At 42.0% G+C, this 27,500-nt stretch overlaps 1 protein-coding gene across 1 annotated transcript in view; it reads right to left on the bottom strand.

Moving 5' to 3' along the window:
* Positions 1–27,500, bottom strand: part of LOC147016965 (WD repeat-containing protein 7-like) — a 301,923-nt gene that overhangs the window by 220,974 nt on the left and 53,449 nt on the right. Inside the window, exons 7-13 of the mRNA XM_085846266.1 lie at positions 22,335–22,454; positions 22,004–22,149; positions 16,679–16,778; positions 10,741–10,888; positions 8,245–8,487; positions 7,432–7,652; positions 4,828–5,023 (exon numbers count right to left, since the gene is read on the bottom strand). Coding sequence (XP_085702392.1) covers positions 4,828–5,023; positions 7,432–7,652; positions 8,245–8,487; positions 10,741–10,888; positions 16,679–16,778; positions 22,004–22,149; positions 22,335–22,454 — 1,174 coding nt within the window. The remainder of the gene's footprint in view (positions 1–4,827; positions 5,024–7,431; positions 7,653–8,244; positions 8,488–10,740; positions 10,889–16,678; positions 16,779–22,003; positions 22,150–22,334; positions 22,455–27,500) is intronic.

The raw sequence follows: 27,500 nt of genomic DNA, 5'->3' as shown, positions 1-27,500 counted from the left end.
TGAGAACAGAGATGAGAATGTTGAGGTGGATTATGGGCATCAGTCTAAGAGAAAAGAAAACTAACAAGAGCATCAAGGAAATGGCAGGAGTGGTTGGGATCGAGGAGAAGGCAAGAGAGGCAAGGTTGAGGTGGTTTGGACATGTGAAACAGAGGGGGGAAGAGGAACCATCAAGGAGAGCAATGGAATTGAATGTACCTGGGAGAAGGAAAAGGGGAAGACATGCGAAAGGATGGATGGATTGTTTAAAGGAAGACATGAAACACCGTGGAATGAAGATGAAATGGGCCCTAGATCGGTTGATGTGGAGGATGGCTGCTCGTTGGGATGGATGCAACCCCAGCTAAATGGGAAAAGTCTACGAAGAAGAAAAAGAAGAAATAAATAAAAATGACCGTTTTTACAGCCATTTTTCCCTGCTATGCAGGGGTTGGGCTTTTTCTTGAGGCAATGTTTTATGGCCGGATGCCCTTCCTGACGCCAACCCTGGTCGCCTCTTACGACACACAGGGATATGGTACACCTATTCTAACCGGGGCATACACCGGGACCAGTACACTGGTACTCATTTCGACGACCTCGGAAGGATGACAGGCTGAGTCAACCCCCTGGTGTTAATTCAGCAGCCAACGGGGCTTGGACTCAGGACCCTGGGATCCCAAGCCGCTGCCCTAACCACTGCGCCAACCCTCAGGCTTGAAGAAGAAGAAGAAGAAGAAGATATATATATATATATATATCTCTCTTTTCATATATCTCTCTCTTTTCATATATCTCCACATTTATATCTTTGCTCGCATGCTGTAGCAAGACGCTGGCCATAGTCTGTTTGGCTGGGTCACGAAGTTTGTGCACTTTGGGAGGAGAAGAGGAGGAGCATGTCTCTCAGCAATAACTCAGCAGTCTCCTGTTGTATGCTTGAGGAAGAAGACGGCGCCATTTGCTGTCAGCGGAATTGGTGCTGTGAGAGGAGTAGTATGGCAATCTCAATCGTGAAAAGGAACTGAACAGCGGTTCGTGGGCCCTGGCGTTGAATGACTGTCCACGCGAATTACCCCATGTATGTGACCACACAGAGGACTTCGTGCCATTTTTGTGCATTTCCCGCACAGTGGCTTCGAGGCTCGATAACTGTGAGGCTCCTAAAGGTCATCTCTGGACACAAAGCTGAGTACTGGCATAAAGGAAGGATTTTCTTTTATTTTTTATCTTTCCCCTTGTCTGTGTTTGTGATTCAAATTGTTTGGAGACATCTCAAATTAGAATTTAGTTTTACTTCACCTTTCATTCTCATCCTTTGGTTTATTTTCATTATAACTCATTGATTTATGTTTATGAAACCATCATTTGTTGAATTTACTTGTGTTCATTTACTCATTGTGTGTTCGAGGATAAACCTGTGTATTTCCGTTGTGATGAACGCCCCTGGTAAATTCCCCATGGTAAGTGCTCCGCCTCCTTCCATCCCGTACACGCCATAATCTCCAAGGATCTCGGCTGTTCACCTCCGAGTGAAAACTTTTCGGCTATCCATCCAGGTTGGTGTTAATCAGCCGTGAACACGGCAATTTCTATATCCCATATCTCCATCTGTACCCATATCTCTATCTATACCTACATCTCAATGTATACCTACATTTCTATCGGCATCCCATATCTCTATCTGTACCCACATCTATATCTCTATCCATACCATATCCAAATTGATACCTATACCCATTTTTCTACATATATCCCAAATCTCTATCTGTACCCATATCTCTATCTGTACACATATCTCTATGTATATCCCATATAGGTACCAATATCTCAATCTATATCTATATCCCATATCTCTACCTATATCTCTACCTATATCTCTATTTATATTCCATATCTCTATCTGTACCCACATCTCTATCTATATCCCACATCTCTATGCAGACCATCCCCAAATTTCTATCTATTTTATATTTTGTATTTCTATTTTGGATTCAGACCAGGTCACTTTACCCTGGACATGCCACTTCTGCTTTCCCAACAATGGATGGAGGTCCTCATTGCCAGACATGAGATCAGAGCCATCTCCCTGGACAAATCGTGAACTTTCGATATGGTCTGGCACCCAGCCCTCCTCACCAAACTCTCTTCTTATGGAATCCAAGGCAATCTCCACTCATGGTTGGTGGACTTCCTCTCCTGTCACAGTCAACACGTGGCTCTTAATGGCTCTTTCATAATCTTCTCTGGCCCTGTGCTTTTTCTGATTTTCATCATCGATCTCTCCGACTCTCTGGAAAATCCTCTTTATCTCTTTGCTGATGACTCCACCATCTGGCGTACCATCTTTCATCCCTCAGATTGGCAGGCAGCAGCCTCTTCACTCTCTGCAGATCTGAATAAAATCACAAGCTGGTCAAACACTTGGAATATGTCTTTCAATCCTGACAAATCTCACATCCTCACTATGTCTCTCTGAAAGAACTGTCTGGAAATCACCCAAACCCCCACCCCCCTTCCCCCCACCACATCTACTTTCTCAACAATCCTCTTGAAGTCCTTTCATTCAAGCTTTTGGGCCTCACTATCTGCCATGATCTTTCCTGCGAAAGCCACATTTCCACCTGGCCTCCAAAGCCAGTCGCCGACTGGGCATCCTCCATCATGCAAAGTCCTTCCTTAGTACACCTGAGCTCCTAACCACATACAAAGCTTTCATCTGCAGTTTGATGGAGTACTACTCTCCCCTCTGGGGTAGTTCTCCTGCCTCGTGCCGAGGTTGGCTTCACGCTGTGGAAACCAAGGCATTTAGGATCATTGGAATCTTCCACAATGAAGCTGATATGAGTCTTTGAGTCTCTCACTCTCTCACCACAGGCAGGTCGGCAGTCTTTCTGTCTTCTACTATCTCCTCTCTGGCCTTGCCCCTCCCTGCTTTGCCTGTGCTCTGTACCCATATATTTCCCCAGGGCGCTCAAGGTCCACCAGAAACCCTCTTCTGGTGAAACTTCCAAAATCAAGAATCAGTGCTCACCTTCGCTCTTTCATTCCTCTTTTCTCCCACCTTTGGAACAAACTCCCATACTCTCTTCAATCCCACTCTTCCCTCCATGTCTTCAAAACAGCTGCTCACTACTATCTCATGTCTTCCCCAATCCAAAACCTTGATCTTTTCTACCCCTGTCGATCCACCTCAAACCCACCTCCTTCAAATTCCCTGTAGTGTCCATCTTTGTTTACCCCATGTACCCCACCCCATCCCTCTCCCTTCCACAGATCTCCAAATGTCTCTGTTCTCCACTGTTTTGTGCTTCCCTCTCCCACCCCTCTTGTCTCCTGCTTCCTTTTTTATATGTTCTGTGTGTTTCTTGTGCAACCCTTGACAATGTATACAAAAAAAAATGTACATTTATATTTCTATCTATATCCCATAATCTCTATATCTTTATCCCATATCTCTAAGTGTACCTATTTTTCTACATTCATATATATATATATATATATATATATATATATATATATATATATATATATATATCCTTATAATGTTGGCCTGCACACTTCCCCTTTGAAGTTATTGTTCCATCTAATAATTCAGGTAATCCTTGATATGTCAACTATCACTAATTCAAATCTAAGTTCAAAAATCCTTTTTTTTTGAAAGTTAAACTAACCCAGTCATTTGTCCAGTGACTACTGTGGTTATGACAGCACATTCCGCAAAAACCAACAACTTCTATAATCAATAACAATATCACTGCCGATTTTATGGTGCTCAACAAAATGGTCTTACCAGAACTTAACAGGATGAGTATAGAGTTTGTAAAAATTGACTTCCAATTATTCCACCTGTAAAAATCATGTTGGAACGTTTCCGGGCATTTCTAACATTACTGGGCAGTGCGGTCAACTTTTTTGCAAAGCAACTTTGAGACAAATGGTGGCGATAGAGGTTATCCAAGGCGTCATGAGAAGTGACAAGCATCCATAACGCCATGTGGCCATCCTGAGCCCAAGGGGTTTTATTCGGTGGAACAAATTATATGTCAGCTATTGATTGACCTTTTACAGGCCGCAATTTCCTGTTAATAATGCTGAGCAGCCGGGACGAAAGGGCGAAAAAAGTTAGTTTTTTTCAGTATTGCTTTTTGTCTAACCACAAAAGAAGCACCAAAAATAAATGAGCCCAAACAAACATTGAATGATTCCTGATGTGTTTGGAAGTTTGACATACGTAAGGGAGAAACTTGATAACAGAAGTCGTAATTCCAGGTGAAAGCCATCCTTTTTCACGACCCTGATGCACAGGCTGGTGCGAAGCTAAGAGGTGCACACAGAATCATGATGGTCAAATAGGAACTTTATTATCTCCACCACTGAAGGTGAAGGAGGTTATGTTTTCTTCCCTCTCTGTCTGTTTCTTTGTCTGTCTGTCTGTCTGTCTGTCTCTGTGCAGGATATCTTAAAAAGTTGTGGACAGTTGGGATGTGTGACCATGATGAATTGATTCGATTTTGGTGACGATCAGAATCCAAATCTGGATAGGAGAATTATTTAATTTTTTAAGTGATACTTCACCATTGAGAGATTGGGCCAAAAACGATATACGACTGTTGAGCATGATATTTCAAAAATCTATTGGGCCCGATATGTGCTCGTGGATCAGGCATTGCATGTTGGAGGTATGCGCTCTACCAAGTACCTGTCTAGTTGAATTCCCCGTATTGCCATACAGCGAAGAGAGAAGTAACTCCAAGTTAGGAAAGAGATAGAGTTAAATTAAATTGATTGAGGAAGGACAGCAATTGAAGAGCAATCCATTAACCACCACCCTGAGGCCTCCCTTACCAGTGCTGGACTGCCAAACAAACAGCGAACCGTCAGAGCAGGCAATGAAGAGGAGGCGCTCAGCATGGCGCCAGCGTACTGCCACCACAGGAAATGGATGTGCGGATGTAAGAACCATAGGGCGGATCCCCACCAAGCTCAGCATTGCCACAGAATGGTCACTGGCGACTGAACAGATGGTTACACCACGCCTCTCCTGCAATATGGACAGCAACATATTCATCTCATTAGGTTGCAACACTTCAAAAAAGACCAATATATTTGGCCCGTTTCCCCATGGGTTTTTGCAATCACGTGTGTGTGTGTGTGTGTGTGTGTGTGTGTGTGTGTGTGTGTGTGTGTGTGTGTGTGTGTGTGTGTGTGTGTGTGTGTGTGTGTGTGTGTGTGTCTTGTCTGTGTGTCTGTCTGTGTCTGTGTGTCTGTCCGGGCCATAAGTTTTTTTACCATTTGAGTTTTTGTCATCAAATTTTCAACAAAGCTTTATATGAGAATATGGAGAAGACAAATTAATAATTTGGTCAAAAGGTCAAAGGTCATCATCACATAAAATCGTCAACTTTCATCCAATTGACCTGATATTTTAATTACCATTTGAGCTTTTGTTATCAAATTTTCAATCAAGCTTCATTATGAGAAATGGAGAAGACAAATTAAGAATTTGGTTAAAAGGTCAAAGGTACCATTTAGCATTTGGAAGAAGAAGAAGTCCGGAATACAAAACGGACAGGCTTTGCATTTTCATATGCTTTCTAATTATTGTTTTGCTGTTCCTTTTCTGAACCACCACCACTACTGACACTCCTACTATGACATCTGTACACTGTACAGGAGATAGGAATGAAGGAGGAGATAGTGATGAGCAATACATGTATTAAAGTATATTCCAGGGTTCAGCTATTCAAAAAAAAAGAAGAAGGGTTAATTGAATCGGGTGCCAGACACATTATTCTATGGTTTTGTACCTCACTGGAAATACGAGATGTTCATCGCTCAACACTCCAATTTGCTACTTTTGTCCGTTCGACATTGTTTTTAAACTTTCCATGATACTCAGAGCCACACATTGCACCCTCATTACTTTCAGTGACCGAATCGTTTCTTTCATAACAGTTGAAACTTTGGGAGGCATAGCTCCCTCCAATCCCTCCCTGCCTCTCTCTCTTCTGACGACTTAATTTCATAACCACATTAAAGTACAATTAAAGAAGTCAAACTATTGTGTACAACTACAGGTTTACATCATTTAAAGGAGGCAGGGAACAGTGTGGCTTTCAAAGACATAACTCTGGTCTGAGTTTGATTCCCATGGAATTGGATCCATCACCCTAATGCTTCATGGGTGTCTCATCTGTTTGTTTGGAATGCGTCTCATTCGTAAACTTGTAAAATATTGAAGATTCCATTGTATCCTTCAAAAACGGAAGGTCATTGTGGGACAGTACTTTGCCAAAAATTTCAAATTTTTCAAAATTCAAATGATTGCATTTTGTGTGTATTGTTAGTCGTTCATGATCATGAGAATCTTCCTGTGAAATCACGAAAAGGCAAGCGATGCCAAGAGAGTAGGTCATTTAAATCCCTTCATGGCGAGTGTCGTCCTAATTGGAGAGATTTGTGAAAGACTTCCCTAACTTCAGACTATGACAAAATAACAAGCTGGTTACACACTTTGAATATGTCTTTCAATCCTGACAAATCATACAGTCTTACTCTCACTCTCTGTCTTTCTGTCTGTACGGTAAACCCTCCCATCTACTTTTTAAACAATCCTCTTGAAGAAGTTCAGTTACTCAAACTCTTGGGTCTTACTATCAGCCATGATCATTCTTGGGCAAACCACATTATAAAGCTGGTCTCCAAAGATAGTCACTGACTGGGCATCCTCCGTCATACAAAGTCATTCCTTGGCACACCTGAACTCCTCTCCACCGACAAGGCCTTCATCTGCAGCTTGATGGAGGACTGCTCTCCCTGCTAGGTTGGCGCAACACCTCACACCTTGCTCAGCCTGGTTTCTACAGACATGCAGTCCACCAGCAACCCCCTTCTGGTGAAACTCAACAAATACAGAATCACTGCTCGCCTCCACTCATTTGTTCCTCTTTTTCCCCACATGTGGAACCAACTTCCACATTCTCTTCAATCTCATTCTTCCATCCAGATCTTCAAGACAGCTGTTCATCAACATCTCAGATCATCCACCATCCAAAACCATGATATTTTCCACCCCAGTTTAACTTCCCCAAAATTTTTCAGTTTTTCTTTTCTGAGAGATTGCTTCTGTATCCATCTTGTCCACTCCCTGCATTCTCCCCTACCCCTCATCCTTGCCTGCATCTCTTGTTTGTCCGTCTCTGTCTATCTTGTCACTCAACATTGCTGTTGGCATTTCCCCCTTCGCTTTTTACTGTTCCTTTTGTACTGTTGTGTCCTGGTCCATTCTGGGTTCTAGCCCTTCCACGAGCCTTGACTTTGTTTATAAAAAAATATGATCTGGCGACACACAGTTTTGACAGGAGACACTAAAACCAACCCAAAATAAATTGCATGCTCCCATTTCTTATTTTGAAGAAATAAAGTGAAATTGTTCACTGCAGAACTTACAAAGCAGACTTCTGGGGGCACGATGAGTTGAGTAATAGTTCCTGTGTGTCCGTGAAACATGTGAAGCTCTGTGCCAACCGCCATGTCCCACATGCGAACAGTACCATCCGAACCACCAGACAATAACCAGTTGTGGTTGAAGCAGGCTGAGGCCTGGTGAGGGATGAGCAAGCAAGAGACCGGGCCTCGATGTCCCAGGAGAACCCGAGAGTTTGGGCTGGCTGAGTTACACAACAAAACCGGTGAAGAATCACAACAATGTTGGACAAACGGGCTTTTGTGCTGTCATAATAATCTAAGAGGTCAATAAAAAATAATATTACCAATAATCTCTTATAATAATAATAATCACGTGTTCATTTGGTTGGGAAGCCAACTTGGATTATATTCATAATAATGTTCATACTACAGTTTGTTCATAAAGAAACAAAACCTATTAGAGAATGTGTGTTTAAGCATAGGTTGCATTTTTTTGAACACCCTGCATCATCATTATTATTGTTGGTATATTTATGAATATTATTAATATTAACTATTATGCTGTGTTATTAATCTCAAGAAATATACGGAATTCACTCGTTATAAAGAATTTAAGAAAAGCAACATTTCTTTTGATTTTCATAAACATTCAAAATAAAACATTTTAATTACGTGAATATATGCATGCATCCATTTCCCAGTTTTTACTGTAAAATTAAGACAAACTATGAATATCCATTGCATGACTGATGACTACAGAGCCATAAAAATAGAATGCCAGTGGCAATAAAATAAATATTTTTCAACTGCCGTCGCATCACCCCAAAAACACACCTGACAAAGCGCCCACCTCCTCCTGAATCACGGAGGCAAATGCAAATTCAACCAATGGCAGCAAAACTATTCGGCCATCGGCGCAACCACAGAGCAAGCATCTCTCGGCCGGTAGGTGCAGACTGGCTGTGACATGATCCTGTGGCTCAGTGGTTCTGCCCAAGCTCCTGCCATCACAGTCTAAAGGTGGTTCGATTTGTGGAAACGATCCCTCCATGCTGGCTTTGGATGTCACCCCAAGGTCTGGAGTGAAAGACAGGAAGGAGGTGTTGATTAGAGGAGTGATTGGGATATTGACTGAGTTTGGCTGACATTGGGCTTGGTAAAAGGATTTGTATTTGGATCATTGGTTCTTTTTCCAGAGTGGTAATTTGCCTTTTCTAAGTTAAACATTTCTGATAATGCATTTTGGCACTTTTTGACTGCAATTAAAAATCAAATTAAGTTGGTTCAGGGAACATCAGCATTTTGATGGGTATGTAAGACAATTTCCCAACTCTGGCTTCAGTTCATACTCAACCCTACATGATACTTTGTCAGTCAACAGCTTGGAAATGTAGCATTTGGAATTTAGTTCCAAAACTCTACTGCATTTTAAGGTAGGCACAGAAACAACATCACTGTTATGAGGGTATACCTGTCAATTCCTTTGTTTGAAAAATTAACTCAGTTGCCAGGGATTGGTGCCACAACAAGCTAATACTGTTGTTAGTTTAAGATGAAATGTATGCTACAGCACCTAAAATCTGAACTAGAATTCGTTGCTGAGCAGCACAAAGTTGGTACCAAAAATTTCGATAAAAGGTTTTAAAGGAGGACGAAATTGTTACTAAAATATGGCAAAAATGATAAACACTGGACAACAACAGTGGTATATGAGGCAACGACTGAACCCAGATGACACTTAAAATTGTGCTTGATCATAACAGAATAGTGGGGCAGATAACAGCAATTTTTGAGAGGAATCGTGCAAATGATGATGCAAGCATCAAATTTGGCACATTTGTTCTCCAGGGGATTCTAATCAAATCTGCCTGATTGGCCATTTGAAAATCCAAATTTTTCAAAATTTGGATTTTCAAATGGCCAATCAGGCAGATTTGATCAGAAAGCCCTGCAGAACAGAAATGGCAAATTTGATGCTTGTATCATCATTTGCACGATTTTCTACTATCTACTACATTAGAAGTGGTGCTTCAATAGGCCAGAGTTAGAGCTGGACAAAATTTGTGCCAGGATGAGGAAAATTTGCTGTTCCAATCAGAACAAAACTGGTACTGGAGCAGGACAAAATTAATGCTACAACTGGACAAAAAAATTGTGCTAGAGAAACCAAAATTGAAGCTAGAGCAAATCCAAAATCAACACTGGAGCAAACCAAAAATAGTTACAAAACAAACCACACGAGGTTCCAGAACAACCAGAATTGAAGCTGGAGCAAACCAAAATTCGTTCAAGAACAAAACAAAATTGGTGTTGGAGGAAACCAAAATTGGTGCGACAACAAACCAAAATTGAAGCTCGAGCAAACCAAAATTAAAGCTAGAGCAAACCAAAATTGGTAAAAGTCACAAGACTGCGGAGTATGAGAAAGGTAGATGTGTGCAGCACACTCAATATAGCAAAGATGATCGAAGATGCCATCATATCAAGGCGCCTGAGGAGGTTTGGTCACATGGTTAGAAGTTTGGATTGCTCAAACCTACGAAGTGTATGCAAAACTGACTTCAGAAACCCGAGACCCATGGGGAAGCCACCAAAGAGATGGACAGATGATATTAGACAGGAATTGGAATTTCCACTGTTGACAGCTGAGAACCGAAGACGTTGAAGGAAGCTTTTTGTCATGCGAGATGTAAGGGGGCCAGCTTCAGCCCTGTGCAATCAAGTGAAAATGAAAGCTGGAGTAAACCAAAATTGGTTTTAGAGCAAACCCAAACTGGTTCTTGAGCAAACCAAAATTGGTGCTGGAGAACACCAAAATTGGAGCGAGAGAAAACTAAAATTGGTGCTTCAATAAACCAAAATTGGTGCTGCAGTAAACCAAAATTGAATCTGGAGCAAACCAAAACTGGTTCCAGAGCAAACCAAAATTGTTTCTGGGGAAAAACAAAGTTAGTTTTAGAACAAACCAAAATAGGCTCTTTCACACACCAAAATTGGTGCTGGAGAAACCAAAATTGGTGCTTGTGCAATCCTAAATTGGTTCGAAAGCAAATCATAATTTGTTATACATAGCAACCCAAAAACGTTTCTATAGGCAAACCAAAAATGGTGCATGAACAAACCAATTAATTAATGCTGGAATAAACCAAACTTTGTGATTGAGCAGGCCACAATTTGTGCTGGAGGAAACCAGAATTGGGTTGAGAACAAACCAATATTGGTGCTGGAGTAAACCAACCTTAGTGCTTGAGCAGGTCACAATTTGTCCTAAGTTGACCAAACTTATTGCTAGAGCAGAGAACAATTTGTGCTTCCTTCATTATCAGTCACCTTCGACTGTGCCTGCTTGTCGAACTACCAGCATGTCCGGAAGTCCCCATGCACGCAGAGTGCCCTGTGCATCTCCACAGAGAAGAAGTTTGTGATAAGGTGGTGTGTCACAGCACAAGCAACTCATAGTAAGGCTTGACCAGGGAACCTGTAAACAAACGACATGATGGAGCATGAAGTTCTTTAGTAATTCAGTAAAATATTTCACATAAATTCTTCAGACAGTAGTTACTTTCATGAAAATTTCATATTTAGGTGTAGTTTCAAAATAAAATTCGACATTGAAATATTTTACTTAGAAATTTCAGAAAAACAATATCTTCGATATCATTTCTGTCGGAAGTCATCCACATAGTTATGTATGCATGGGTGAAAGGAGGAGATTGGGACCACACTCTGTGCAGAGCGCTGGTGCTGCTGAAGCAGTCTCCTTGGCTATTGGGCACAATCCTGGATGGGTCACCAATCCGACACAGTATACCAGCATGCTGGCACTCATTTTGCCGACCTCGGAAGGATGACAGGCCGAGTTAACCCCATCTGGTATTAATTCAACAGCTGAGCGGGATTTGATACTCAGAACCCTAGGATCCAAAGCCCACCCAACCTAACCAATAAGCCAACACCAAGCATATGAGTGAAAGTCCTTCCGTGTCAGATGGAAACCCTCTTTTTTGTAATGACCCACACAGAGGTTTCCTTATATTCGTAATCAGAAAAGCAGGGTGCCATTATGGACAATTCAGGTGATATTCCAATATGCCAATTCGTTTCTTAACCCATTTCATCCAAATAGGGTGCAATGCTAACGCATCATGACCACGATTATATGAATTACTCCCATGGTAGTTTTTTTTATTGTGAAGTATTTTTGTAGAGGTTAGCTGGGTGCAAAAGCTTGCTACCGTGATCAGATGTCTGCTTGGCAGGAGAATGTCTGGATGTCAGGAAATTCTGAAATAGCATTCATTGTTGGATTTTCCCATCGCTGTTCCCTCTGATGTGAACTTTACAATAAATACCGAAGTGCCGTCTTTACATTGCACAAAGTAAAGATGCAATTCTGCGGCACACAAATACAAAACCTGATAATGTCTGATGGTCGCGATGAAGTTTGTGACCACATTTATACGAGACCAATAAACCTTAACAAGGAGGTTTGACAGAGGGGAGGCCGTTTGGCCCATCAGGCCTGTGCTGCACCACCACCAGATTAAATATATCCGTAAGGCTCTCGACTCATTTTCATAGGGAGGAGGAATGGGGATGAGCAAAGTGTGGCATGCACAGGGTCTAGAGTGTTCTAAATTCAAATCAAATCAATATTTTAAAACTTATTTGTTTATTATGACTTGCATCTTTCCCTTGTATACATCACAAATGGCATGCAATGGCGGATCCGGGAGGGGGTTCACTGTGTGCACGTGAACCCCCCCTCCCTCCGCCCTGACAATTATGTCACATGATCATCGGCAATTGCACGTCTTTTGCTTTCACTCGACAATTAATCCGAGCCACGATATTTTTCTCCGCAGGTTGTGTATTTATCCCTGTGCCACGGTGGTCAGTTAAGCCTCCGAAGAGAAAGGCAACATTTTCGGGATCGTGTCCTACAGCAAAGCGCAGTACAATCCTGAACTATTTCACCAGGTAATTCAAAGTTTCAGTGGCTACATCGTCCATCTATATATTAATACTGAAGGACCAATTTTGTGCTCCTCCTAGCGGTCACGTCACGTTTTTCTCGGTACTGTGACCTGGACTGAAAGAAACTTCGCACCTGTAAGAGTGCATCGCACATAGTGCCAATAGTCAAACTTCAACTATGAAGCAGAATAAACACTTTCGTTTTGCATTCGTTTACATGGTGACGTGTGACGTCACCACTGAGAGGCATAAGGACGTCATGACATCATCGGTCATTCGCTGACGTCATTACGTCTGTCGTCGACAGACCGTCACCGCTGAGAGGTGCAATTCCACTCCTCGAAAATAGCGTCTGCAATGTAAAACCCTCTTCTGCACATGCTGACTACCTCAGAATGTGAATTTGACACAAAAAATGTAACAAGAAACATTGAATCTCTATATTAATACTGAAGGACCAATTTTTACCTCCCCTGTCGATTTACCGTTAAAGCCATGTCAAAATGGTTACTCAAGTGCTAAATCTGCATGGCTGGTCACCACACCAAACGTGTTCTTACTCCAGTTCTCCAGCTTTGACAGGGAGAGGAGGAAGTAAGAATAGCAAGAGTGGATTTGGCCTTGGATTTAACAGATTGACAGTTTGGAGAGTAAGGCAGGATGCCAGACTGCATCAAAAGCTCGAGATAAGTCCAGAGAAACGGCCCTGATCTCGTGTCTGACATTAAGGACCTCCATCCATTGTTGGGAGAGTCGAAGCAGCATGTCCAAGGTGGAGTGACAAGGTCTGAATCCAAATTGATACTCTGAGATCAGGCTGTTGGAGAAAAGGAATTATTTTATGTTAACTGTGATGATTGGAGGTAAAGGCCCGTCACACCCGGTCACACCTTGACGATTTAGCCAACGTATGCCGATTTTTGAATTTTTTTTCTAAAACGCTGGCACACGTTGAATACGTTATGGGTAAGTTTTGATAACATTGAGAGCACGCTGAAAAACACTGCCATACGTCGTTGTACGTTGGCTTTAAACGTTGTACTTTTTGGTTGTCCTCAAATTTTTTCATGCTTGAAATTTCACGACGTATGCCGGCGTATGACTCACACGTTCCACTACGCTGGCCACAAGTTGTATGCACGGTCTGTGATCGTTGACAGACGTCAACACATGCTACTTGTAAGTTAATCATAAGTTGAGACACGCCGAGGTAATGTTTAGCGTACCCGAAACTTATTTCTAACCTATGATTAACGTGTTGTTGGCACGTTACGCGATCGTTGGCACACATCGACAGACGTTACTTTTAAGTTACTCATAGGCTGAAAGACGTTGGTATAATGGATCGTCCTTGCGTCAGCGTCCACGGCCACGGCCAGGACACTTATTTGCAGCATTCTATAAAACTTTTCTTCAGCATGACGAGGATGTTCACACTTCGATGTCTAGCTTGGCTATGATTCCAATTGTCCATCGGCAGCGTCTATTTAAAATAGTCGAGTTTGAACGTTTTAACACGTTCAGAAGAAACGCTTCAAATTTCAAAACCCCAGCGTCAAAAAACAAAGGCGAGTGACAGCAATTTAAATCGTTCATTGTAAACAATGAAAATAACTGAGTGGTACCGTTTAAAAGTCGTTGAGTGTAAAAAAAATCCAATTGTTGAGCGCAAGCATCTACATTCAATAGTGGAGATGCAGCCATTTAAATCGTTGAGTGGCAGCCTATGAATAGCAAACCCTACGTCACCGGCAAAGATAAACTGCCACACGATATGGATAAGTTAGGCTATTGTTGGGCATAGTTTGTGAACGCCGGCTTCACGATAATTATTCGTTGGTATATCGTATCTATAAGTAATCAAAGCGCTCTATGCACATTATTAGTTCATTGTGCATTTGTCCAACCCGTTATGAATAGACCTAAATCGTAAAAACAAGCCATAGCTCATTGTTGAAAAAGCCCCATAAAAAATTAGCCGCGAAGAACTTCGAACAATGGTGAAAAGATGTCTCCTACCCGTGGACACGCGGACGCAAGGACGATCCATCATAACCCACACCCTCCCCCTCACCCTCACTTACTACTGCCAATATGAACAAACTAATACTAATACTAATACTAATACTAATACTTATACTGATACTGATACTGTTACTGCTGACATGGACATCGACTCAAAAAGGACTCGAAAACACTGTTGGGTTCCCCTTTGATGAGCAGCCTTTTTATATACCAATTCCCAAAACCGCTGGGAACACGTCTTTATATGGCAGTTGTAAGCTAGAAACACGTTCATTTATTTTTTTTTTGTCGACCGGAAGACGTCATTGGAATACGTCTACATACGTCGATGTGTGTTGGGACTACATAAAGAATTGGTTCAAAGCACGTCAAACATAAGTGAGAAATAAGTTTCGCGTAAAAAAGACATTACCGCGATGTGTTTCGACTTATGAGTAGCTTATAAGTAGCCTTTGTGGACGTGTGTAAGCGTCCGCATATCGTGTGTACAATTTATCCCCATCGCATGCGGAACGTGTGTCATACGCAAAGTACATCCAAAAATTTTGAACATGTTTAAAATTTCTTGACGTACTCTACTTACTACGATGTATGATAGCGTATTTTAGCGTTGTACTCATGTATACCAAACTTACTCGTACCGTATTTGACGTGCCCCAACGTTTTAGACACATTTTTCTTAGGTCGGCATACGCTGGCAAGATCGCCAAGGTGTGACCGCGATGTTGACACTTCCATTTCTACGGCAGTTATGATTCGAATCGTTGTGTGTCAGCCTTTTAATAGGCTACGTCACGACATCGTCGGCGATGCGTGCAACGCGCTATGCCTAAGTTAGACTATCGTTGGGCATAGGTTGTGTAGGCCAACAACAGGTTCAGCATTCGTTGGTATAAGTTATCTATAACACAACGAAACGTTCTGTGTCCATTACCAATGCGTTATACATAAGACCAAGTCGCTATGAATACGTCCGAATCTTTACAAAAAAAAAAACATCAAAAGTTCAACGTAAGCCAGCGTTTTACATACATTTTAATACGTTGCCATCGCTGGCTAAAACATCAAGGTGTTACCGGGCCTTAAGTTAATTGGTCTGTAGTTAAGGGGATCCGTTTTTGCATCTTTTTATGTAATGCTGTGATGTTGACCGATCTCCAAGCAGATGGGAGATGACCTATGGTAACTGACAAGGTGAAAATGGCAGTGAGAGGAAGCGCAAGAGCAGAGCAGGTTTTTAGGACACATTAGCTGATGCCATCCGGAGCGCAAGAGCAGAGCAGGTTTTTAGGACACATGAGCTGATGCCATCCGGAGCACAAGAGCAGAGCAGGTTTTTAGGACACGTGAGCTGATGCCATCCGAAGCGCAAGAGCAGAGCAGTTTTTAGGACATGTGAGCTGATGCCATCCGATCCAGTTGCAGAGTCAGAGTCAAGGGTTGGCACAAACTTTTCCATCTTTTCAGGTGCAAAAGATACAGAATTGTGGAGCAGTTGGGTCTGACTGGGAAGGGTGAGGAGAGAGAGAGAAACACAGAGAGAGACAGAGACAGAGACAGAAGACAGAGACAGATTTTTAAGCAAACACAGAATTGAGGCCTTCTCACAAGCAGAGTCAGCTGTGGTGCCATTTGAAGTGAGCGAAGGAATGGAAGGGGAGCAATGAGCATACACCAGAGACCGACTTGACAAGGCACCACCAGGTTTTAGAGGAGAAAAGCTTGAAAGATCATTGTTGAGATTGGACAGATTTGGTTTTCTGGCTCTCCTGAGAGTAGACAAACACTTGTTTTGGGCTTTGTGGAATGATCTGAGGTTGCCTTCGGTCAGATTTGCCTTCCAGGAGGAGAATGCAAGTTGTTTCAAAGCAGCAACCTCACCACAGGATTCAGAGAACCAAGAGCAGGAGGATGGGTAGGATAACTAAAGATGAGATGGGATGAATCTGTGCATAAGAGAGAGTTGGTTTGTGTGAAATAATTCCCAGGGTGAATTAATATCAATGATGGTGGATCTCAGAGACCAGTTCTGAAATGTATTAAAAAATAATTTTAAAAAATCATGAATATGTGAAGCGTGAATGTAAAAGCAGGTGACATTTTATAAACTGCGAAAACGCAGGGTCTGCAAATCCATGAATGTCGATGTTCCATGGCATTTAAAAGTCAAAATCCTAATTATTACACTAATAGTGATATGGATAAACCAAACCCTATCCGAATCATGAAAAACAATACGGTTGATTCAAAATTGTCAGGAACACACCTGGCCCAGATCACTGTCATAGAACCGGAAGAGCAGAACAGGAGCACGGATGTTCCAACTGGCAGGTTCATCTGAACATTGTGGTTCATCTGAAAAGCAGCTGTAAAATAACGAGACAATATATAAATAATAATAATAATTACAACAATAATCTTACTATAATTCACCGTCTGTCCATCTGTTTGTTCCCAGGTACCGTAAAAATGGCTGAACCGATCGCAACCATTTTTTGGGTGTGTAATCCTGGGACCCCTTGGAGTAAAATAGGCATAAATATAATAACATGACCCCCTTGACGGCTCCCGTAGGGAGCGGGTGCTTCGAGTAATAATAATAATAATAGTAATAAGAATAAGAATAAGAATAAGAATAAGAATAAGAAGAAAGAGAAGAAGAAGATAAAGACGAAGAAGAAGAAGTAAAATTTGTGTAAAATCATGAAAATCAGAAGAAAAAAAATAACGAAAACAAAACGACATGGTTTTAAGGAGACTAGAAGTGGCGTTACTCAGGAATTTTAGAGCATCTTGCTTCATGTTCAGCATTTAAAAAGGTTAAGAGCATGGACAATCCCCAGAGGTTGGCATTCATGGGGAGGAGAACATTCCTCCTTGGGAAATGCCCTGTTGACTGTGGTGAGAATAGCGGTGCCATTGTTGTGAGGTCGGTGGTACCCAAAGTACCCCTGGAAGTGTTGGCGCTTCCCCCAAGCTCAGTGGCCGTGTTTGTCTCGTCTAACAATCCTGTGTTGTGTCATGTATGTCCGCCTGTATGTCCATGTGTTGTGTGTGTGTGGCAGCTCCACTGTGATAATGTTTGTGATCATATTACTGAAACATTAATATAAATATAACGTCGTTTTTCGGTGAAAGCTACTCAAGGTTTCTGGGTTGTATACAGTAAATACTGTAGTCAGTAATTACACTGACTCCAACCTGCCGATTCCCGAAAAATTGCCGATATCGGCCAATCGTGTGTGTGTGTGTGTGTGTGTGTGTGTGTGTGTGTGTGTGTGTGTGTGTGTGTGTGTGTGTGTGTGTGTGTTGTTCTCAAAGCATAACATATTCTCTCTCCCTCTCTCAGTCTCTCCCTCTCTCAGTCTCTCCCTCTCTCAGTCTCTCCCTCTCTCAGTCTCTCCCTCTCTCAGTCTCTCCCTCTCTCAGTCTCTCCCTCTCTCAGTCTCTCCCTCTCTCAGTCTCTCCCTCTCTCAGTCTCTCCCTCTCTCAGTCTCTCCCTCTCTCAGTCTCCCCCCTCTCAGTCTCCCCCCTCTCAGTCTCCCCCTCTCTCAGTCTCCCCCTCTCTCAGTCTACCCCTCTCTCCGTCTCCCCCTCTCTCAGTCTCCCCCTCTCTCTGGATGGTCATTATGTCTGGACGGTGGGTATATCCATATGTGTCTGGACAGTGGTTATGTCCGGGTGGGGTTTGTCTCTAGATGTGTCTGGATGGTATTTATCTCCGGCCGTGTCCAGATAGAAGTTTGTCTCTGGACGTGTCCGGATGGGAGTCTCTGGACGTATCCGGATGGGAGTTTGTCTCCGGACGTGTCTGGGCGGTGTTTATGTCCAGACGGGAGTTTGTGCCCAGATGCGTATAACCATATGTGTCTGGACGGTGGTTATGTCCAGGCGGAGTTTTTCTCCAGATGTGTCTGGATGGGAGTTTGTCTCCAGACGTGTCTGAGCGGTGTTTGTCTCCGTACATATCTGGGTGGTGTTTATGTCTGGACAGGAGTTTGTCTCCAGATGCGTATAACCATATGTGTCTGGACGGTGGTTATGTCCAGGCGGAGTTTTTCTCCAGATGTGTCTGGATGGGAGTTTGTCTCCAGACGTGTCTGAGCGGTGTTTGTCTCCGGACAGCTTGGCTCCGGACGCATCCAGGCGGCGTTTGTCTTTGGGTGGTATATATAGTATGACTCTTGTAAAATGGATTTCAGACTTTTTTTCCCCATCTTCACTGTAATTCTATGCAAAATCATTTTGATGAGACAGTATGAATCGTAATTGACGCTCTACCACATGTCTGCCTTTCCTTCTTCTCACATCTGACTGCCTCCCCCCCCCCACCTCACTCCACCCTCCCTCCTCTGTCTTTCCCCCTCCCTCCTCTGTCTTTCCCCGTTCCTTCTCTGTCTTTCCCCCTCCCTCCTCTGTCTTTCCCCCTCCCTCCTCTGTCTTTCCCCCTCCCTCCTCTCTCTTTCCCCCTCCCTCCTCTCTCTTTCCCCCTCCCTCCTCTCTCTTTCCCCCTCCTTCCTCTCTCCCCCTCCTCTCTCCCCCCTTCCTCTCTCTCTTCCCCTCCTCTTTCTCCCCCCCCTCCTTTCTCTCTCCTCTCCTCTCCTCTCCTCTCCTCTCGTCTCCTCTCGTCTCCTCTCTCCGCCCCCAACCTCTGTGTTCCCATCAGTGAAGTGACGGGTGGTATTTGCTCATAATGACTATTTGTCCTTCTGAATGTTTTATTGCCTTGCATGTATTTCTCCAATTTGAATTTGGATAAATTTGGTTGATATGCTGTTATATTTGGTTCAAACATAGGATTACTATTATGTCATACAATTATTACAAAATCGAGGAATTTGTCATATTTGAAATGTTACTGGCAGTGTACTGATAGGAATATTTAATGATATTTCCCCGTACTGTTTGCTTTTTGTATAATGTGCTCGATTGAAAATCAGTGTTTTCCAATGACACAGTACATTTATGGGACAATAACAACAAATATACCTCTGCTTTTCCTTGTGTACAACAATGTCTGTATCGAATAAACGCCAAAATAATGCCTTTTTGGCGGCCATATTGGATTTGTCATTTTATGTGCTTATGATGCAAAATCGAGCTTGGCAACAAGTCGATTCAAATTCAGCTTATCAACTTCACCCGAGAAAGGCTTGTTGACAGCCTGTACTAAGAAATGCCTCATGATGTAACATTTAAAAAAATGCTTTCAGTCTAATATTTTTTGTGCACCATCAGCCAGCTTTACAGCACATGAATACATTCCCTCACAGGGCATAAAGGATAGCAGACCACATTAGTTCGGTACATACCAGTGAATGACATATACGATGCACTCACCACTGCACAGAGAAACATATAGCTCTCTGTGTATCCCATGACCGGATGTGACGCAGTAAGCTCCTGTTTTGGACATGGAAAGTGGATTGTGCTTCGAATACTGATGCAGAGGCCCAAATATTTGAGGACCTTTCCAGCTTGGCAACAGCACCGGTCTTGGCAAATGACCGAGAATTGGTATCTGCCAAGTTTGTTGGAACAATGCATGGGGATGCAAAAACCTGAGCCACTGAACACTTTGAGGTGTGAGAAGACTAGCAAGAATGTTCAGGTGAATAAATTACCCCCAATGGAAGACAGCCTCCACACCTCATCGGGACCGTTTATCAATTGATGATGCAGCGATAATGTACAACACCAATCCACGAAATGATGTCACACAGTTTGGATATATGAAATGTCCTGATGGTTCTCTGCAGATACAAATGCTGAACCAGTTACATGTAGCGGCAGAGCTACTGAACAGCTTCATCTGTAACTGCAGTATCTGTGACACCAATTGTTCGTGTCAGACCCATAAGTCCATGAATGTGCAACGTAGGCCTGTGAATGTGCAACTGTACTTCCAGTAGACTTAGATGACAGAGAAGACTGCTGTGTGAATTGTTTCACATTGATTGCACTTTGCAAACTTTGGTGAAAGTGATTCTGATGATGAAAGATAATTTTGCATGAGTAATCCAAAGGAAATCATGTATGACTGGGAACTATGAGTTAATGAATGTGGTTTTGAAGTGATGGACATTACAGTTTATGTGCAGATAGTATAATGTGAACTGTTACTTTATATACTTCATATGCCTTTTTAGAACCATTCTATTTTTACACCAAATGACCATTTTAAAAGAGGATATTAGATGTAAAAAGACATTGTTTGGGAGCCGATAACAGTATCAACCAAATATGAATATATGAGTTATTATTTCAACAGTATAATGAGCTAAAGGACATGTCACGTCTGATTTTACTATTTCTTCCTATGTGTTCCAGACTCAGGCAAATACATTGTACACACAAAATAAAACATAATAGCTTTTGGAACCACTTAAAAATGTTGATTAGAAGCAGAATTATGGCCAAAATCGTGTACAACAGGTCAAATTGGCAACCATATTGGATTTATGCAAATGATGCATTCTCATTTTGTGTTACAGATTTATTTACATTTATTTCTCTTACATAATAAAAGCATTCTAATGTTTGAAATCGCTCAAAAATGTTGATTAGAAGCAGAATTATGGCCAAAATAGTGAAACCTCAGTCAGATCAGATATTAGATTTATGCAAATTAGTAATGATGATATCATATGCCAGTGTGGCATCATGCATTTTCTCCCTCCTGGGACCCGACTGAACACAAATAAATATATATGGCAGCATCTGGTACCGCCGGTTGCACGCCATGATTTTTTGGGAGGGTCTCGTTCGCAGCTCTCTTAGTGTTAGCATGCAACAACAGAAGAAAAGGTCTCGAAAAATGGAAGAAGAAGAAGAAGAAGAAGAAGAAGAAGAAGAAGAAGAAGAAGAAGAAGAAGAAGAAGAAGAAGAAGAAGAAGAAGAAGAAGAAGAAGAAGAAGAAGAAGAAGAAGAAGAAGAAGAAGAAGAAGAAGAAGAAGAAGAAGAAGAAGAAGAAGAAGAAGAAGAAGAAGAAGAAGAAGAAGAAGAAGAAGAAGAAGAAGAAGAAGAAGAAGAAGAAGAAGAAGAAGAAGAAGAAGAAGAAGAAGAAGAAGAAGAAGAAGAAGAAGAAGAAGAAGAAGAAGAAGAAGAAGAAGAAGAAGAAGAAGAAGAAGAAGAAGAAGAAGAAGAAGAAGAAGAAGAAGAAGAAGAAGAAGAAGAAGAAGAAGAAGAAGAAGAAGAAGAAGAAGAAGAAGAAGAAGAAGAAGAAGAAGAAGAAGAAGAAGAAGAAGAAGAAGAAGAAGAAGAAGAAGAAGAAGAAGAAGAAGAAGAAGAAGAAGAAGAAGAAGAAGAAGAAGAAGAAGAAGAAGAAGAAGAAGAAGAAGAAGAAGAAGAAGAAGAAGAAGAAGAAGAAGAAGAAGAAGAAGAAGAAGAAGAAGAAGAAGAAGAAGAAGAAGAAGAAGAAGAAGAAGAAGAAGAAGAAGAAGAAGAAGAAGAAGAAGAAGAAGAAGAAGAAGAAGAAGAAGAAGAAGAAGAAGAAGAAGAAGAAGAAGAAGAAGAAGAAGAAGAAGAAGAAGAAGAAGAAGAAGAAGAAGAAGCATACCTCAAAGGATTCCCTGTTGTACTGTTCTATTACCTTCCAGGTAGCTTGTAGATGTATCCCCTGCCGTGAGCACTCCACACTATGACTTTATCCACAGCCAGGAAGTCACCCCCAGCCCAAGGCTCACCCTCTTCTGCCATTAACAAGCACAAAGTTGAGAAATCCTTTGAGCGAAACACCTAAAGTGAATGACATTTCACAGTTATTACCGTTTTGATACCATTAGAACTCGCAAAATGGCATAAACTACTTCAAAACAATGGAAGGAAATATTCATCGTCATCATAATTGCTGCACAACACCTTCACTATGACAAATATCACAAATGACATCGGTGTTCTGTGACTTTTAAAGTAAATGATACCTTCCAGATGTGGTGACAGACGAGTAGCAGTGCCCAAGGGCTCTGGCGGCAAAATGTGACTGTGCAGCCATCCATCAGGAACATAGGCCTGGCCTCATTCTCATAAATGGGGGCTGGATCCTGGAACACAATGTCTATTGTTCATCCCTTCTGTCAGTATTCCTCTCGCTGGTTTAGAAATCAGATGATTGCAGAGATATTTTGATTCCGTGTGAATTGCTACCATTCCCAATTTTTTACAGCTGCTGTTTATGAGGGTCTATTCCTGATTAATTAGAATACTCGTAGTCAGGGATCCACATGTTTTCGGATGGACCGGACACCTCTTCCGGACGCCTCCTTGCAGGCCTCAGTTTTATTTTAGTTTCATGTCTGCAGATTCAGAATCAACAGGCCTGCTCAGCCAGCTGTCTTGTGAAACCACCCAGAATAGGGGGTTGAGAGTCAGTACCGCGTTGTAAAATATGTGAGATTTTTCGGCATCGCCCGTTTACCAAATAATGTCTATAACCACATAATATGTGAAGATAACCTGCTGTTGTGAAACATATTGTTGCGCAGGGACCTTTTGTCCAGAGGAATGGTCCAAATGATCTTTCATGACACGCCTTCAGGATTACTCCACTTTACCGTTCCCCAAGGTCGCCCAAATGAGCCAAAATAAACGGAAAACACACACGGAAAGCAGGTGCCTGAAACACATTTTCTTACCTTTTAAAAAGGATTGATTTGAAAAGCAAAGTACAGGGAAGAAGGTCGACAAAAAGACGGTCACCCAGGCCACATGGGTCATCTTTGCCATTTTCCCCAACAAGGCCTCCTGGTTGGCACTTCTTCTTCCTCCTCCAAGTGCCAAGGTCTTTCTTCCCCTCTCAAAAGGCAGGGTGATACCAGCTTGGGTCTATCGCAAAACTTCTGCAGAGCAAAGCAAAATCATCTCTGTCCGAAGCTTCTCTGTGGACCGCTTGCTCGACCTTCCACACGAACCTCTCTTGGTTCTCTTTTGGTCTGCCGTGTTCTCCTCTTCTCCTAGGCGGAATCTTCCCTTTGGGTGCTGCCCATGGGGGAGGCCCCAATAAAAATAAATGTTCATCTTTTCTTCTGAGCTCCACAGTCAATTGCACCCCAATGGCTGGCACACACTGGCCAGAGAGATCATAATCAGCTGAGTTGCACGTGTGACACATGTGCCTCTGCGATGGGAAGTCCACACCTAGCCCCGCCTACAAGCAAGAGGTATTTACGCATCCATATAATAATTCATGTCTCACCTGTCCATAAATTACATACACTGCCTCATCAGTGTCATGTGTAACAAATGTCTTACTCTGACAGATTCTTGTAACATGGCAATCTAACCTACGCAAAACACACGGACCATACTACACTTAATACAGTATAGCTCTGGATCCCCTCCCCAACCCCCTTCCCAGGTCACAATATATAAGGAATATTATATCTTCTTTCAGTTGGTGACCTAATATTTGACCTCTGAATTTATTTTTTTAATGGAAATCACCCCAAACAAGGCATAAAAACAAGGGGCAAAGGAAAAGTTAGATAAAGATAAGGTTAAAGCAAAACAAAATAAAAGCAAGAAAAGTAAGAAAACATCCAAGACACAGGAAGTACCAAAAGTCAGGTGAAATATGGTGGAACCTTAAAGATGTAAGAAGTAAGAATTGACATTCCTCTTAAAGCTGGGTATATCATAGGATAATGGGAAGCATATTACAGGTGGTGGATTCTAAAGCAAGACAGCACGAGGGATAAAACTATCTGCATAGCCTTTCATTCTGCACTTTGGATCAGGTATACAGAAGTGCATAGGTGTACAGAAATGGAAAACCATGTCTTGCGTCCAAACACTCGTACAGGAGGAACCAAGTTAGAAAATCCAGCAGAACATTTGCCATGAAAATATCTATAGAACAGACCAAGAGTGGCAACTGACCTATGGTGAGAGAGTGGCTGAAGAGTTGAACCCATCTCTGCAGCAACCAAGTTCACGATGCATTTCTGGAGCCTTTCAAGTAAAGGCAGGCTGGTGCTCCAGCCCAAATGTGGCAACAGTGCTCCATGAGGGGATGTAAAGTTGTCTTATATAGGTACAATATAGCATCAGGAGGTAAATACCTCTATGCTCAATAAAGACAACCAACTCGCTTGGAAGCACTCTTCACAATAACAGAAATGTACTTTTCCAAACGGAGGTTAGAGGAGATTTCCAGACCAAGAAGCCGAAGCTCAGATGATTCTGTTAAAGTTGAAGACCCCATGTGCACACAAGGGAAAGACCTGTTTCTGGAGAGAGACATGGACAACAATTTCATTTTCTTTGCATTGAAGGTCACCAGTCAACCATGCCCCCCACTTCAACACATTCTCGAAATCATTGTCCAGTGAAACTCCAACCTCATTACAAGTAACATTGAGTGAATCAGCAGATGTACAGTAAAGGGAGGAGTCATCAGCATACATGGTTCGGTGAGACAGAATATTATCAGGAAGGTCATTGATATAAACAATGAACAGAGTGGAACTGAGGACAGAGCCCTGTGGTACAACAGACTTGATAGAGCAAGGAGGAGAAGATTGACCCTCAAGTACCACCTTCCTCTTGCGATTTGTAATGCATCACACCAGATACACCATACAACTGAAGCTTGTGGAGTCGACCCTTGTGCCACACTTTATCAAAGCCTTTCAAGATATCCAAAGCAACTAATCGAGCTTCACCCTTGAAGTCCAATGCCCCCATTGAAATGATCCATAATTAAGGATAGCAGATCACCAGTGGAGTGAGAATGGCAAAAGCTATACTGGCAGGAAGTGAGAAGTTCATTGTCCTCCAGATGGCTGAGAAGTTGTTCATTGATTGAAGCATTCAAATATCTTACTTATTACAGGAAGCAGGCTGATGGGACGATAGTTACTTCGCTCAGAATGCTCACCAGTACCCTTGAAAACAGGGCCAACAGAAGCCACTTTCCAGGATGAAGGAAACACCGAAGCAGACAAGCACAGGTTGTATAGCTTGGCAATAATCAATGACAGTTCAGGACAGCACATCTTTAATACAATCACAGGGATTCCATCAGAACCTGTCACTTTCAAGGCATTTGATGTCTGATGACCTGATATTAAAATGAAGAGGACATTTGATGACCTTGAGAGGTTAAAAAAAAAAAAAAAAACTTAGGTCATTTTAGTCGTAAAATCATCTAAATTGTTTATGAAACATAAATTGTAAAGACGAACGGTCCATTTTCATTCTAATACGAGTCCCATGAATTGCTGGTAAGAATGCCTAATGGTTGTCAATTTCTTATATTTTCAGATAACCTCTTGAGGCAACATGATAGATGATGAAACGACCTTCTACTGATTAGAGTCGTTGCATCATATGCCAGAAGTTACCCCCTGAGACATCACAAAAAGTAACCCTTAAAAGACTTCCCAGCACTCTCCTATGAAGTGGAGAACAGAACTGATGTAGTGGCAGTTAGGTTGTGAGAATAATTGAATAAAGATGTACAATCTCTTGAGAAGAGAAGGTGTATCATGTGAAATGTCGAAATTATTACATAGACAAGAAAATTGTTGCACAAAAAGTGAAATCATGAAATTATGTATCCAATAGATGTAACAAAAATGCAGCAACGAACTCTGGAATCATCTCCTCTCGATCCATGCATGGGTCCCTCTGCTATGAAATCCATAAACCATAGAAATCAGTGCTTAATTTGTGCAAAGGAATGAGATTGCAACTGTAAACATAAACTACTGCTTGTGAGCACGAATTATCGACAAAATGCGATATGGAAGCAAGCAAAGGCACTCGGTGATGATATGTTACACCATACCCAGGGACATGGTGACAATTGCGTTGACATGATTACTGATGACTTCATGTACTACAAGTCATGTTTGTGTGCATATTTGACAACGTCCCACTGACAGATGAAAAACACTTCTGATCTAGTACGTGATGATGCTCTGCAGTGGCTCACCTCTTCCGTAGATGGTATCTTATCCGAAGATCAGAACGGTGTCATCTTTCTGAGTTCACTTCGTGACAAATACAGGAGCTGGTTGTCCAAATGTGGTATCGTGAATGCCACTTTATACTGGTCATCCATTCTAAATAAAATAATTGAAGACCACTGCACAGACCGTGGTTCAAAGGTCATGAGAGTACCACAAAAAGGGGTATCCCCACTCCAAAGCATATTGGCACAGCACTGCACATCTTGAAACAAAGCGTGAGTGAAGAAGTGGTCAAAATATTGAACAGTTTTGGCAATAGCATCAGCTATCAAGATGGCCAGGGATATGTCACTTCCATGGCACAGAATACTGAGGAGGACCAGGAATAATATGAGCTCTTGATGCCCACAAATCTTAAAGTTGGACTATTCACCCAATGTGCCATTGATAACTTGGGCTTCCATGAAGCTCATCAGTGTGACCTCAACTTGACCGATGTTGCATCGTTTGGGAGAAAGCTCATAGAGGGACAATTGGTTCCCATCATGATGGATAAACCACCCAGGCCTTCAATAGCCAAGCAAAAGTACGACTTCCAGTGTGACCAAAGCAAGTGCAAAAGGAATTGCTTTTGTGCTGCTGCTGGTGTGAGATGTGTCATTGCATTTAAATGTTGAGCCAATTCAAACAAGTGTTTTCGTATCATTGATGACAATGATGAAGATGAGTAAACTTGTTGATGCAAAGTTTTGGTTGCACTGTTGAACTATTTTGATATTGTAAAATCTATTGTTTGACTGGATAAAGTACTGTTTGACAACAAAACGATGCTATAAGCTTTGCTTGGCATTAGGTTCCTTCATATTTCACCCTGATGGTAAGCCAGTATCTTATATTGTTTGAAACATGTATTCTTACTTTGTTATCTTGTTATACTTGTTACTTCCACCACTGGAGGTGAAGAAGGTTATGTTTTCACCCCTTTCTGTCTGTTTGTCTGTTTGCCTGTGTGCAGGATATCCCAAAAAGTTTATGGACGGATCTGGATGAAATTTTGTTAACAGGTTTGGTGTGCAAGACGAGGAAGAACTGATTAGACGTTGGTGAAGATCCGGATCCGGATCCGGCAACTGGAATTTTTGAAGTGATTCTTCACCATTGAGAGATAGGGCCAAA

The sequence above is a fragment of the Eptatretus burgeri genome, chromosome 11 (genome assembly GCF_056783735.1).
Source record: "Eptatretus burgeri isolate ZD-2024b chromosome 11, Ebu_testis_v1, whole genome shotgun sequence".
Taxonomy (NCBI): domain Eukaryota; kingdom Metazoa; phylum Chordata; class Myxini; order Myxiniformes; family Myxinidae; genus Eptatretus; species Eptatretus burgeri.
The sequence above is the reverse complement of the archived record's forward strand: the minus strand, read 5'-3'. Positions and strand labels throughout refer to the sequence as shown.